The 15,479-nt window shown below is 39.4% G+C and overlaps 2 protein-coding genes across 2 annotated transcripts; one reads left to right on the plus strand and one right to left on the minus strand.

The window, feature by feature from the left end:
• Nucleotides 1–209: 209 nt before the first annotated feature.
• LOC125232333 (all trans-polyprenyl-diphosphate synthase PDSS2-like) lies at nucleotides 210–4,420 on the plus strand. The gene is made up of 6 exons (XM_048137961.1): nucleotides 210–359; nucleotides 1,560–1,692; nucleotides 2,045–2,186; nucleotides 3,098–3,250; nucleotides 3,551–3,706; nucleotides 3,864–4,420. The coding sequence occupies exons 1-6, from the start codon at nucleotides 292–294 to the stop codon at nucleotides 4,418–4,420; spliced, it is 1,209 nt and encodes a 402-aa protein (XP_047993918.1). The 5' UTR covers nucleotides 210–291.
• A 5,972-nt stretch (nucleotides 4,421–10,392) lies between these two features.
• LOC125232629 (exosome complex component RRP46) lies at nucleotides 10,393–14,562 on the minus strand. Its single transcript, XM_048138376.1, has 5 exons — nucleotides 14,380–14,562; nucleotides 14,173–14,299; nucleotides 13,778–13,886; nucleotides 12,468–12,666; nucleotides 10,393–11,566 (listed from the first exon to the last, which is right to left on the minus strand). The coding sequence occupies exons 1-5, from the start codon at nucleotides 14,480–14,482 to the stop codon at nucleotides 11,439–11,441; spliced, it is 666 nt and encodes a 221-aa protein (XP_047994333.1). The 5' UTR covers nucleotides 14,483–14,562; the 3' UTR covers nucleotides 10,393–11,438.
• Nucleotides 14,563–15,479: the final 917 nt, after the last annotated feature.

Consider the following 15,479-nt stretch of genomic DNA (forward strand, 5'->3'; position numbering starts at 1 on the left):
CTTAGGGCTCGACATAATCATCAAATGAAAAATGAAAAAAACAAAAAAAAACGCGCTCGCTTTTTAATTTTCACTTTACATGTATGAAACAAATAAATACCACCAGTGTAAATACTGCCTCATAATTATGAGCGAAACGCGCATACGTTTTTTTCGATTTCATTCTAATAAACAAATTATAAATGCTGCCGTGGTATCTTAGTGCAATTTAGCATTTCATATAGACTTGTTCAAATACATATTTAAATTGAACTATATTCTTAAGTTACTGAAAATTACCTAATCAACTTAATGTTTACCAGAAAGTTGTGCAATTTGAAAAATAATGGCATTTGGTTACGCTCGGCGGCTCATAAAAAGTAAGCACAACGTTTGTTATAATTATGGTATGTAATGGTTGGTATTTTTGTTTCTCTTCTTGTTCTTTGTCACTCTGTCACTCACATCTGTAATCCAAAAACCGGCCAAGAGCGTGTCGGGCCACGCTCAGTGTAGGGTTCCGTAGTTTTCCGTATTTTTCTCAAAAACTACTGAACCTATCAAGTTCAAAACAATTTTCCTAGAAAGTCTTTATAAAGTTCTACTTTTGTGATTTTTTTCATATTTTTTAAACATATGGTTCAAAAGTTAGAGGGGGGGGGACGCACTTTTTTTTCCTTTCGGAGCGATTATTTCCGAAAATATTATTATTATCAAAAAACAATCTTAGCAAACCCTTATTCATTTTTCAATACCTATCCAACAATATATCACACGTTGGGGTTGGAATGAAAAAAAATATCAGCCCCCAGTTTACATGTAGGGGGGAACCCTAATAAAACATTTTTTTCCATTTTTTATTTTTGCACTTTGTTGGCGTGATTGATATACATATTGGTACCAAATTTCAGCTTTCTAGTGCTAACGGTTACTGAGATTATCCGCGGACGGACGGACGGACGGACGGACGGACGGACGGACGGACGGACGGACGGATGGACGGACGGACGGACAGACAGACATGGCGAAACTATAAGGGTTCCTAGTTGACTACGGAACCCTAAAAAGGGGTAGGCAGAGCACATGAAACTGGTCAAGTTTCAGCGCCACTCTTATTCCGACTTAATGTTTTTTCCCCTCACTAGCTCGGAAACACGTGTTTTGTCCTTTAATACCAGCGGGTAAAAACGCATTTTATCCACTAGTGGGTAAAGTAATTTGACCTTGAATAAAGTCAAATTAACTGCTTTAAAATTGATAAAAGTAGGTGAATCTAGTAATAAAGATGATTTACCACCTGTGGAACTACTGGAAGCAGTGATAAACACATTTTTTGCGTTGTAGTTTCCTCGCTATAGTGAGGGGAAAAGTTTTGTGTTACACTCGGGAGCAAATGTATTTTACTTCTCGTGTGTTAAAAAACTCGCAAGTTCAGGATTCTGTTCTCGAACCACTCGCTTCGCTCTTGGTTCAACTATAGAATCCTTTCACTTGCTCGTTTTTCAATTCCACACTCGGCGTTAAAATACAACTTTGCCCCCTTGTATAACAAATAAAATAACTATTATTATGTGATTCAGATACAGCAAGGATAGTCAAGAATATTCCAAAGTCGTGTCCCGTGCTGAGAAGATCGTGGGCGGTCCTCTCTCCTTCGGCACCCACTGGCTCAAGAACGAGTTAGATGACACCGCCATTCTTTTGAAAAAACTGGTAACCAGCAACTTCTTCCATCATTTAACGTCAAAGTTAATTACTGCTGAGAATCATATCTTCAATAACCTTCTGCTTGATTGAGAATCAAGGTCATCATCACCTATGTGGTTTTCCTTAGAGTAGATGGGTCTTTATTATTTCGTCTGTAATAAGGGCGATTAGATGACTTTTAATGTTGGAATTTCAAATGAAAAAGTCCTTATTAAGAAGGTCCTTCCTGTGATAGGAAACCGCATAAATATGTGAACTAGTTCCTAGCTATAAATAACAAATATTTTTGATCACACGACAGGGAATCAGACGACGAATGTTAAAGATGTCGTTTGTATTACTTACCTTCTATCTTCAGGTAAAAACGAATCCTCTTCTAAAGTACGTGAAGAACCAACTAACTAGCTCAGAGAGCAAGTTGCGACATGGCCTAGTAGTCCTCCTTGTCTCTAAGGCAGCCGGGTTCGACGAAAAAGATTTCACCAATCAGCATGATTCAGGTAAGAAGATTAGCCATTTGATTGCCGAATACTTTGTGCATAGAGGCAGGGGCGGCTCACTCCGCGAATTTATCGCCGAGCTACAAGTAAATACCGGGGGCCGTGAGTTCGCGGCCCATTCAGTGGTGACGACCTTCGCACCGCGCAATAGAATTCAATGTCGGCTGCTCGCGTGCGGTACGTTTGTTAATGTAGGTATTTAGATTGCGGCATAGTGTGAATATCAAAGGGAGCCTTCTGTACTTGTACTATTATGTATTCTGTGGTAGAGGGACAGAGAAATGTGTAATGGGCTTTGTCTGTCCCGGTATTAGTACGGTATTTTTGCTCAATAATAGTTATTTGTTATACAAGGGGGCAAAGTTGTATTTTAACGCCGAGTGTGGAATTGAAAAACGAGCAAGTGAAAGGATTCTATAGTTGAACCACGAGCGAAGCGAGTGGTTCGAGAATAGAATCCTGAACTTGCGAGTTTTTTAACACATGAGAAGTAAAATACATTTGCACCCGAGTGTAACACAAAACTTTTCCCCTCACTATAGCGAGGAAACTACAACGCAAAAAATGCGTTTATCACCGCTTCCAGTACTTCCACAGGTGGTAAATCATCTTTATTACTAGATTCACCTACTTTTATCAATTTTAAAGCAGTTAATTTGACTTTATTCAAGGTCAAATTACTTTACCCACTAGTGGATAAAATGCGTTTTTACCCGCTGGTAATAAAGGACAAAACAAGTGTTTCCGAGCTAGTGGGGGGAAAAATATTTTATTTTATTATTTTTATTTTATCGTCCTTGGTAGTAGCTATTGTTCTGGAAAAATCTCATTATTGGTTAATTTATTTAATAAAGTATAGAAACATTTGCTACTGACTGTTTCAACAAGGTTGAATGTTATCCTGTGACCAGGAATACTTCACTCCCAACGAGCCCTGGCTGAAATGCTCGACATGCAATGCACCGGCCTCAGAATCCATCAAACCATTATGAACTCGCACAAGAAGGAGAAATCAGGAGATAAACAGCAGCAACATGAAGAGAATAAAGTCGTTCTCTTGTCAGGTAATACATACATACCACGCCTGTATCCCATAAAGGGGTAGGCAGAGCACATGAACTACTCAAGTTTCAGTGCCACTCTTGGCAAAGGGGGTTGAAGGAAATCCAAATTGTGACTTGCAGTGACGGGTTGCCAGCTTCTCGCCTACGCCACAATTTAACCCACATCCCACAGTCGACATCTATGACACCCACGGGAAGAAAGGGGGTGGCCGTCGCTCTCTTTAGGTAGACGTTACTAACTACTATCTCGAGAGCTAGAAAAATCCTAAGGCGTAAATAATGCGAAAATATATGTTTCAGGGGACATCTTACTGGCCAAAGCCCTACAGAATTACGCAAACATCTGCAACAACGAAGTGCTTGAACTTATCTCCTGTGGTCTGCGGGACCAGATCGAAGCGGAGTTCCTGGGCGAACGTGGGGCGGACAACCAACCTATTCCTTCCAAGCCTAAAGGTTCTTTTAATTTCAGTTTGCTAGTCGCTAATTTAGCTAACCCCTAATACTCACTTAAAATATTGCGAAGTAACTTTCAAATGTCAGTCTCTGAGAATACCTAAATAATTTAGACCACATAGACTGATCACGATTGATGCCGATTATTTTCCACCAGTGGGCCAAGAGGTTCGCCGATACGACTGGGAGAACGAATACAACTTGGAGAAGCTCGGCAGCGAGCCGTACCTCGGGCAAGGCAAGGAGGAGTGGGTGCTCCGGACCATGCTGCAGGCCGGCAGCATCCTCGGCAAGGGCTGCCAGGGCGCCCTGAAGCTCGCGCGCCGCGGCGAGGACATGGAGCGAAGCGCGTACATCCTCGGTGGCCATCTGGCTCTTATATGGCAGTTGTATTTAGACATAAAGGACTACTTCACTGGTGATTCGTATTCTTTAGTCTGCGCACCGGTTGTCATGGCTCTTTGGGAGTATCCTTCCATCTACGACTACGTTATACAGAAGGGTAACTTAAAGGAAGTGGGCGATGCGGTACGGAGCACGCGTTGTATGAATTCCCTTTTCAGTCTTTTGGATGAGGAGCTGGCATTCATCTTAAAGTACAGCGATGGACTATCAGTGGATGACGCCCGCAAAGCCCTTCAGAATATCGCTTGGACAATCTATAGAGAAGCAGTTAAGATAATAGAATATGAAACAAATAAACATAATCAGTAAATATGTAAGTTTCATTTAAATTATGTACCAAATTACCCGTCTTCCTTTATCTCGATTTATGAATCAAAAATTTTACGCACTTCACCGAATTCACGCATCACAAACGATTTTAACTAATACAGTCCCTAAACGTAAATCACTGAACGCAACCTAAACTCGCGAATTCCATAAAAGCTCATGTCATTTAAGCATTACCTACGAAAATAAACTGTATACCTAAATTGTGAGGTTATGTTTCGAGTAACCAACAAGAAAGGTTTAACAAAACGAAATCCAAGATAGCTGACGTTCATCCCCGCGCGGTATTTGCATCGGCGACATTCCCACGGCTTCAGACTGATCTCTAAATCAACGCTTCTGACGATAAAGTGGCGATTTTCATAAATAGTGGGAGCTGGGCCATAAAATTGGAATCAAGGACTTATAATTAAGTTTTGAGTTTTATATGGAATCGAGGATAAATATCGCATATTTACTGGACTATTGAGTACAGTCAGCAGCTGAAAGAATTTAGTGTATGACGCATTGTCATCACCCGCTGCCCTCCATGGGATGAAAATGAGCTAAACACGCTCGACTTTCATTCGTATGCTAGGTACCCTAAAATATTCGCTATTTTTATTTGTAAGGATGATGTAGGACCTAGGATTTAGCACATTGTGACCTTATCTAAATAAATTAGGCTAAGATAAGATAAAGTATTTTTCGTGAAACGGACAAATTAATGAAACTATTTGAGTAACAGGAGAGTAGTTAGGCTAACCTTATTTAGAATCTGAAGCGTACTTAAAAGGCAAAAATAGTAAACAACACACATCTGACACATCCTTGAAGTATATTTCGGGCCTTAGATCGTCTATAGACGTCAAGTTATCGAGCTAACCATCAAAGCGTCGTGCAAGGACTCCCGTTGCTTTTGCATACTTAATACCAGCCCACGGCAAATCATGTAGTACACGGTTACCTGTACACTGTACCAAGGCACTAGTCTTACCAAAAGCGAGTAACCGATGTGCTATCGGCGACAGAAATGAACGAAAGATCGCTCCCACGTAAATAAAAGAGAGAGCGAATAGTTCATCACCATGAACGATCGTTCGATCGTGAAGAACGCCAGGGGCTGCCATTCTCCGTCGATATACTGCTGAAGTGCAGCGCCCATGGCAGTATCAGAAGCGTCTGTGACAACGGCCAGCCTAGCCTGACTATTCGGATGCGCTAGCAACGCAGCCTGACATAAGCTGTCCTTACAACGCTCGAAAGCCTCGTTCTTTAGCGCTAAAGTTGACGGGATGAGAAGGTTTTGCAGATCCGGTTAAAAACGCGTGAAGTGGAGCCTGAGTTGCTGCTGCTCCAGGGATAAATCTGCGGTAGAAGTTAACCGTCCCTAAGAATCTGCGCAACTCCTTCACATTCTTTGGAACAGGGAATTCTTTGATGGCATCGACCTTGGATGGGAGGGGCTTGGTACCTTCGGCTGAAATGCTGTAGCCTAGAAACGTTACCTCTGGCGCACCGAAGACACATTTGGAGATGTTAACCACCATGCCGTACTGCTGGAACTTGGCAAACAACTGGCGCAGGTGCTCTTTGTGAGTTTCTTCGTCTTTATTTAGAGTATACCAGAAAGTCATCTAAATAGGCATAGCAAAAATCTAGTCCCCTTACCATCTCATCCACGAACCGCTGGAACGATCATCTTTTATATGTAACGGCTCAGCCTCGACATTGGTCTAAGCGCGACAGCGGTGAGCGGCGGCCATACATTGGAACGAGACGCAGTGATGGGACTTTTCATTCGCACGTATGGCTGCCGCTCACCGCTATCGCGCTTAGACCAATGTCGTGGCTGGGCCGTAAGTATACAAGGCGGGAGCGACTATCTTTTGTTCGTTTGTCTCACTGTTTCTATCGCCGATGGGCATTTTCGCGAGAAGAATGACCAAAAAAAAATGTAAGGAAGATACATTTTATGTTTTTCGATCTAGGATTAAAAACGAGAGACCAAAAAATGGTCCCAAAATTGTCTATTATTTTGCATACCGCTGTACAAAGTGCTTGAAAAACATGGCTAAGAACACTCCCGACTAACTCAGCTTTCAGACAAAAAAAATTAAATCAAAATCGGTTCATCCGTTCGAGAGCTACGATGCCACAGACAAGACACACACACAGACAGACAAACAGACAGACAGACAGACAGACAGACAGACAGACAGACATACACACAGACAGACACGTCAAACTTAGGTATAACACCCCTTCGTTTTTGCGTCGGGGGTTAAAAATAGATAGTAACAAAGTGGAAAAATTAAATTTGGGACGCCTTTTTCCGCCTAGTAGGATCGAAAGGGCTCGTGATTCTGAGTAGAAAAAATATTAAATTTACCTATTTTAGAAAAAAAACTCGCTTCGCTTTTGGTGGGACCAATGCCTAAAGTCAAAGGCACGAAAAAACACCTTGTAGTAGACCTTTTTAAGCTGTAATAAGAACTAGAAAGAGTTAGTGATCTGTATCGTCGATGATACCGTCGTCGTCGTACATAAGATATTGTAAGCCATGTTGCAGACCTAAGGTCCTAAAACAGACAAGATTGTCGTCTGTATAAATGCGATTTCACATTATCCGATCCGATATCCGATGTAGGACCGATATCCCAAACATTACAGGCGCCATCTTGGATTTTTTTCCATTGACATCCTTCCGACATCCGATATCGGATCGGATAATGTTAAAACGGACTGAGTGTACAATTGCCATCGGATATATCGGAGCGGGCAAATTGGTCACAAATATCGGACCACACATCTATTAGGAGCGTTGAACTAGGTGTTCAGATATTTCTGAACACTTTGCCCGCTTTGATATACAAGATGGCGGCTGCCCTCGGGCACTGCTACCACACACGCGACAATCGTAAAGCACGCTACGATTACTATAGGTAATAACATGGTGCATGAAATGTAGCGTTAGCAGAGCAGCAGGTACCGACCTGTGGTGTGGCAAATATACAGTACAGCCTGGCAAAAATAGAAAGAGTAGCAAATAGTAGGGGCGCCACCGTCTATGTAAACCATATTGCATGTGGCAACTACTTTAACAGATTTTGACACTTTTCTATGAGAACAGTTAAGTGTTGCTATGATAAAAAAATTTAGTTCCATTTCAATTCTTTTTTCTAAGCTGTACCTAGCTGCATTCGAAAATAACTATAAGCAGAAATGTTAAAGATTCTTATTTCTTAGCAACACACCTCATAATTCAACTGTTGTGGTTTTTAATAATAAATAGTTTACAAATAAAATTGTCTCAATTGTCTGCTATGATAAGACCTTGGGTCTAAATAAATTCGAAATAAATTCATAGGCTATTTCATTTTGGGGTGTAATTTATAACATCATATTTATCAATATCATCAATTAATGCAATACATTGAACACCGATTATTCGTTTTTCACCACTCATTCACTTTATATCCGGTCCGAAGGACCACTGAAATAGACACGTTGCTAAGATGCCAAACTTTTATTTTTAAATAGACAGATTCTTAAATACTTGTATAAAAACCTACCGTACATCTTTTAGGTAACTAACTGAACATATAGGCTCCAAGCTCCAACACATATTACTTTAACTCATGTCTAAGTCATAAACCATGAGCTTGAAGCTAACCTAACCTAACCCTAATTTATCGATTTTGGAAACGTAGTTTCGAGCCCAGGACTTATCCTGCCAACCACACTGGCCGGGGGCTCTGATGTACCGCCATGGTACAATTAAAAGCGCCCCCCGCGGCGGCGTCTTTTATTTTGCAGATTAGAAGCGCGTACGCAGCGCGCAGGTTATGGGCCGAGTTATTGACCTACCACAACTTGTCTGTTGCAAGATATCTATTTAGGTCGTTTTATTTGAATAATTTATTCGCTAAAACACAGTTATAAGAAGGTCAGTGAAGGTTAGTCTGCATGCAAGCGTGTGCAAGTATTAAAAACATTAAACATTATCGAAAGCGGATAATATTGTACTATTAATGAGTAAAATATTGCAGGAAAATACCGACAGGGAAGGCCTCAGTTTTTTAGGTTTGGGCAACGTAGTGTTTCAATACTCTTTGGTTAGGGCTTTCGAAAGTTCTGCACCTTAATGGTGCAGTTCTCAAACTTCTAATTTAATTTTAGCGTGCCTATGTATCAGGGGTCCGCTCGGAAACTTATACCAAGAATTTGGAACCCCCTGCTCCCGAAGTAAGGGCCAGTAGCACCAAACCAAACCATCTGTTACCGAATTTAGCGTTCGCTAAATATTTTTTATGGGAATTTCCATAGACTTCTGCTGCGTGACGTTAATGTGTCTGTTAACTTAATTGATGTGGTTGATGCAACTGACCCTAAGCCATATCATAGCACAGAACTATACTATAGTAATACCAAAGAGGATGACGACTGCAAAAACAAGTGAAAAACGAAAGCATGCAAATAAAGTCAAGCTGCAACTACAGCATCAAAAAAAGCACAAACTTCGGTTCTCTAATATTATTCATGTATGTATACTTATTAAAGGGACCGGCTATTTAGGCACAATGGCGGCCGGTGACATTTAAATGTGCGGCGGCACGTTTGAGCGCCATTTGCATTCGAGATCGCGTCGATCCGCCATCTTGGTTTTTTTGCAAATGTCGGGCAGTTGGTGGCGTACAGGGAGCACTGTCACTTTCACTTTCCTTAGTCAAACCAAGAGAAAACCTTAAGGTACCGGAAGACAATACCGAGAGGACTGGTAGTTCAATCTACAGCTTGGCAAAAAAAAAAGTCGAAATTAAAAAGTAGCAACATCGTAGGCTCGTCCCTTTTTCTCACACAGATTAGAAGAAGACACTAAATACAATGTTGGCAATTTTTTTTATATCTGATCTGACTGTAGTTGAAATATTGCCCATGATTTACAATAAAAAGCCATACCTATTTCTCCCACTAAACACATGCGCCGGAAGTGCCGGAACTTATAGTCACATGAGGAAATAATGGCAGTTTATGAAAGATTAATTTAATTTATTTATTTAATTCAGACATCAAATGGTCCAAGAATAGTAAGCGGTCACTACCGCCCATGGACACCCGAAACACCAATAAAGTTTAGCTGTGCGGGCCAGGAAGTTTCTGGAGAAACGCACAGTAGTGGACTGCCAGCCATCTACTTATAAATGATGGAGATGGAAATGTTGTCGCGTAGGGCGCTGGCGGAAAGAAGCGGCATGGATTAATCCGAACAATTCCTCGGATCACTCATTATACATGCGATAGAAAATTCAGAGCAAGGCCACATCTCTACGCATCGCCAAGGGGTCAAGCAGAAAGTTTTGAACATAAAGTGTCCAGTGACCCGATAGATGTATTTACATATAATGACCCCCTTATGAAATACCTCTTTATATATTTGTGTACCTTAAGGAATGTTTCTATGAAGTTGGAAAATGACACGGGATTTGAAGATGATTCTACTTGATTTGATTTTCACTTTGGAAAAAAAAAGAAATTGTTCCATTTGGAAATTTAATGTTTTTTAAACTTTCTGACGTGACGTAACACAAAAGTAACGTAACTTACTTGCTCTATAATATTTGTGCTCCCAGTGCGCCCGGCTCGCGTGTCGGTATATTCGGTAGCGGCGACACAAAGCGCTACATTCTATTATTTTTGCGTCCCTGCGCTACGGATCTGCGTGATGCCTATCAAATACGTCACTGTAATTGGTTGTATGTTACAGGAACAATTACGGGTGAATAAAACGCTTGTTTGTTCATTGTTTTTATATAATCTGATATAGGAATTATTTATAAAAATGTTTACCTATAGCACACCTCGGACACTGGCGATCAAACATATGAAAGAGGCGCGTTCCTAGCACACAGTTTAAGTTCGCGTAGGTGAACGCGTACCATGCTTGTATGAGTGAAATATGACAGGTCGACTGTTAGCGTTTTTGACAGGCGGTAACTGTGAGGTAACCGAGAGGGGATGGGCGTCACTTTCAGCGGGGAGCGGGAGTGGCCATAGGTACTGTACGATAGTACTCTTTATTATACTGTGCCTATAGTATAAGCACGGACGAGGTAAATGAATAATAATATCAAAGATAAATTCATTATACGACTTTAACAGCAGAAGCTGCTGCTGCTGTTGGATTGTCGAAGTAATCAAAGTTTTTACTAATGAGTTTACCATAAAAAATGTGCACAATGAATAAAAAATACTTCCTAGTCAATTAATCATACTAAGTGGTATCAAACAAGTGCGCGTTGTAGATACAGAGCCCCACCCCGCAAAATTGAATCGAAATTCCTTTATCTGCCTATATCACTTTAAGTTATCATACAATGCGAAATTTCGATTCCCGTTTTTGGGGCAGTCTCTCAGAACTCTCAGCAGTACCACATTACAACAGGACCTCTTTAATCCGAACCCCTCCGTAATCCGAAACCCTCGAATCCTGAATTTTCTCGAATACTTTTACGAGAAAAACGAGACAAAGATTTTTATTTGTCATAAAATACGACTCCATAAAGTAAAATATTGGATTTTTAAAAGAGATTTTAGTACCAGTATTTTACATTTGAATACGTAACCTAATTATACTATAATCCGAACGCTCCACTAATCCAAACGGGGGTTAAATTTTCAGGGTTCGGATTAAAGATCCTGCTGTATAAGTAAAACCCACGTTATCGTTCCAAACGGTAACCATGTCTTATTTGCAACAATAAATCTAAGTACTTAATCATATCTTACATTTAGACTGTCTAAGCTAACTCTGCAACGATAAAGTGTAACATGAATATGTTAGCGCTTTATCATTCTTCGGGGCAGAGTTAGTTTAGGGCCAATACAGACGGACTCCAACCCAAATGCAATTTCACGCACTGCACGCTAACTGCAAGTTGTATTCGAATTGCAGTCCGTCTGTATTAACCTTGTAACAGAAGAATGGCTTATTTACAACGACATCTACTCCTAACGTCTATCATCCAATAACTTTCGAGTATTTACTAACAATATCCCTGTAGAACGCGAACACTAGGTCGCTGGCTGACCGGCACCGCTCCATCGCCTCTCTGTATGTGTCCTCGCTGAAGTTTCCTTCGGTGAAACCTGAAACAAAGGATAAGTTAGGATTGATAATAGCGCCATCTAGCGCCGAGCGGCGGAACTAGGAAGTAAGTAAAAAATATTCAATGCAATTATTCTTTATACATTTTTTTATTGATTTCCGTTAACTTTAAGAGAAGGTTCATTAGATAAATAGGCTACTTAACCCTTTTTTAAAGTCTGTCTTATATGATTAAGTCCTGTCCAATTAACCAAAATAAAATATTACCATATTTCATTATGACCTGAAAAGAACTAAAAATAATTTACGTAATCAGGCGAAAACAACACAGTCATCTTAATCTATAGATTATCTGCGCATCAGGTCATTCTACTCGAAAACAACATTTTCTGACTTTTAAGTATGAGGCATAAAGTTCATTATGTCAGTGATTGTTTTGACATGAAGTAAGTTCCTATTGGTTCCCATGGTGGCAATAAAGGGTTATGATTATTCGATGACGTCACTACATCGCTGACAGCATTTTCGGTGGCCAAAATATTAAAAAACACATTTTTAATCGAAAACACGTAGTTATCGTACACACATAGTAGCCAAAATCTATAAATCGTCACTACTTTAAAAAAATCTCGTATCTCACGCTGTTCCTCAAAGTTAAAACGCAGTAAGTCTATATGCATTCCATACATACTTACTACAATTTTCTTTTCATTGACAGACGAAGATACAAGCTTTTTTAAAAGTAGTGACGAAATATTACTTTCTTATGTCAAATACTACAGAAGACAATCATTTATTGTGCCAAATCCGATATGAGTCTAGTAGCCTAAATTGCAATAATTCCTCTAAGATATTAGTATTTTAACATTCTTAACTAACAAATCTAACAATGCCTTCAAGCTGTAATGATTAAGTCAATTAAATAAAATAAGCCAAGATTACCTGTAACAAGACTCTTGTCTCGTTCATCAAAGACGAAGCTCAGCACAGCTCTCGCAGCATCTAACTGCTCAGCCTCAGGTTCTAGCAATATGTCCCCTTTCTCGTCTACACAGCACAGTACTGCAGCGAAAACATGGCGCATCGCTACGCCTGAGTTTATCAGAGCTAGGCAGACGGAGTTTACGCAGGTTGAGAGGAGCTGTGGGCAAAATAAGATGTTTTAGTATATAGGCCAGTAATTTTCAGTTTGGGAATTACAATGTCTATATGTGAGTCTTGGAGGCACACACAGAACACAGGCAATGTATAAGTATGACCAAATTAACCCCCTCATTCATCACATGGCTACGTCAGAAAGGCATAAATTAAATGTATCAGCTTGATAACTTTAGTGAATGTTTATGAATAAGGGGGAAAGAATGTTGTCAATTTGCTCATTGCTCTGCTTTCAAAATATCACAGAGGTAGTTCAACATCAAAAAGTGTGATTAATTGTGCTAACATTGCATAATTGCCACAGTAAAAGGTGTCAAAAAGTTTTAACCCTTTAATTGGTAGCGGCAAAATAAAAATAACAGTTCTAAACAGAATGAATAAAAAAAAACCGGCCAAGAGAGTGTCGGGCCACGCTCAGTGTAGGGTTCCGTAGTTTTCCGTATTTTTCTCAAAAACTGCTGAACCTATCAAGTTCAAAACAATTTTCCTAGAAAGTCTTTATAAAGTTCTACTTTAATGATTTTTTTCATATTTTTCAAACATATGGTTCAAAAGTTAGAGGGGGGGGGACGCACTTTTTTTTCCTTTAGGAGCGATTATTTCCGAAAATATTAATATTTTCAAAAAACGATCTTAGTAAACCCTTATTCATTTTTAAATACCTATCCAACAATATATCACACGTTGGGGTTGGAAAGAAAAAAATATCGGCCCCCATTTTACATGTAGGGGGGGTACCCTAATAAAACATTTTTTTCCATTTTTTATTTTTGCACTTTGTTGGCGTGATTGATATACATATTGTTACCAAATTTCAGCTTTCTAATGCTAACGGTTACTGAGATTATCCGCGGACGGACGGACGGACGGACGGACGGACGGACAGACAGACATGGCGAAACTATAAGGGTTCCTAGTTGACTACGGAACCCTAAAAACATCAAAATGGTTAAAGTATTAATAAATTCTGCAGATTTATAGTCTTAATTCTGTCAACAAACTACCAATTCTACCATCATTGTTCATATTAAGTAAAAACAATTGTTTTGTAATGCAATTATATTTGCCCGCAACTCAAATAAAAATATTCTCACCCCTCCATAGTCCTCAAGCTCTTGCACTGTGACAGTGATGCCGGTGCGAGGGTACAGGCTGCTCAGGATAGCTTCCTCACATGTTTGGCGGATCACATTCTCTTTGTACCTAAAACCATAAACTTTAACTATAAACCTCCCATGAGACTCAAACATATTTAAAATATTTTAAGCGGGTTACTCACGTATTAAGCCACGCCGCGCTTTCAACGAGTAAAGGCGGGGTCGTTACTAGTTGTAAAAGATCCTCGAAAATTGATCGAAATATGTTGAGCATTATATCTACTTAAGATGTAAGTAACCCCCTTAAAATATTTTAAAACCATCAGTATTCTGAATGAATACTTGTCTTATTTCCTGTATGATTAATTAACAGTGTATTTCATTTATCTAACCTGTCTTTAACCGAGGGTTTCCCGCCTTTAGGACTAAATAGAACTTCCAATGTAGTCTTCTCTATACTCTGACTAGACATCTTAACCTCCAGAGGTCCATTGACGCTAGTCAATGCTACTGTACCACCTATAACATAAAACAGTGGTTAAGCTTCATATTTACTTATAGAAATACTAAATTTAGTCATTAATTGTAATGTTTTTTACCTTGGGATAAAATAGCAGAGCCGTCCGATTTACTGAGAAAATTCAGCTCACACTTCATCGGTTTTAACTTAAAGTCTTTTAATTTAACTTCGTCGGTGCCCATTTTATTTTTCAGTAATACTTGGCTACAATATTTCTAGTCTTATTTGGATTTTAGCGAAAACAATATTTTTTATAACCTAACACATGTGACACTTGACAGGATAACAAATGTTTTTTTTTTTTTTAATTGAGAATGGGTTGGGATTCGAGTCGATTTATCCACAATTAAAAACGCCAAAAAACATTATGGTACTTGCACAGGAAGTATAGTCAGACAAATTAAGTTGGCAGCGATTTTATTAGCACTCACTGTATTTTTTTTCCCCTCACTAGCTCGGAAACACGTGTTTTGATCTTTGATACCAGCGGGTAAAAACGCATTTTATCCACTAGTGGGTAAAGTAATTTGACCTTGAATAAAGTCAAATTAACTGCTTTAAAATTGATAAAAGTAGGTGAATCTAGTAATTAAGATGATTTACCACCTGTGGAACTACTGGAAGCAGTGATAAACGCATTTTTTTGCGTTGTAGTTTCCTCGCTATAGTGAGGGGAAAAGTTTTGTGTTACACTCGGGTGCAAATGTATTTTACTCTCGTGTGTTAAAAAACTCGCAAGTTCAGGATTCTATTCTCGAACCACTCGCTTCGCTCGTGGTTCAACTATAGAATCCTTTCACTTGCTCGTTTTTCAATTTCACACTCGGCGTTAAAATACAACTTTGCCCCCTTGTATAACAAATAACTATTTTATGTACTATAATACAAATTACACTAAAAATAAACGTATGTAATAAGAATTTTAAATATAAACAATTTAAACCAAAAAACCGCTCCCAGCCGTTGCCGATGCAAAAGAGCCCATAACGCTTACTGTATTTTTTTTAATTACGTTTAATATAAGGCTTGCACTTTTTGCTGTTATAGTAGAAGGCGTATGAAATAAAATTAGAAAACTTTTATTACAAATTTAATAAACTAATCCCATATGGAAGTATGATACTCCGGGCGATCCAACAGAAGTTCCCTCTGGGTTCTAGGAGGTTCAGGAGCTGCAGG

The sequence above is a fragment of the Leguminivora glycinivorella genome, chromosome 13 (assembly GCF_023078275.1).
Source record: "Leguminivora glycinivorella isolate SPB_JAAS2020 chromosome 13, LegGlyc_1.1, whole genome shotgun sequence".
NCBI classification, from domain to species: Eukaryota; Metazoa; Arthropoda; class Insecta; order Lepidoptera; family Tortricidae; genus Leguminivora; species Leguminivora glycinivorella.

What these genes read in the sequence shown, in the direction of transcription:
- LOC125232629 (XM_048138376.1), bottom strand. Translation starts at nt 14,482, where the DNA reads ATGGGCACCGACGAAGTTAAATTAAAAGACTTTAAGTTAAAACCGATG. An exon ending in AAACCCTCGGTTAAAGACAG is followed by an intron (nt 13,887 to 14,172) that starts GTTAGATAAATG and finishes TTATGGTTTTAG; the next exon opens with GTACAAAGAGAATGTGATCC. An exon ending in AGACAAGAGTCTTGTTACAG is followed by an intron (nt 11,567 to 12,467) that starts GTAATCTTGGCT and finishes CCTTTGTTTCAG; the next exon opens with GTTTCACCGAAGGAAACTTC.
- LOC125232333 (XM_048137961.1), top strand. Translation starts at nt 292, where the DNA reads ATGTTTACCAGAAAGTTGTGCAATTTGAAAAATAATGGCATTTGGTTA. An exon ending in CCATTCTTTTGAAAAAACTG is followed by an intron (nt 1,693 to 2,044) that starts GTAACCAGCAAC and finishes TTCTATCTTCAG; the next exon opens with GTAAAAACGAATCCTCTTCT. An exon ending in TAAAGTCGTTCTCTTGTCAG is followed by an intron (nt 3,251 to 3,550) that starts GTAATACATACA and finishes TATATGTTTCAG; the next exon opens with GGGACATCTTACTGGCCAAA.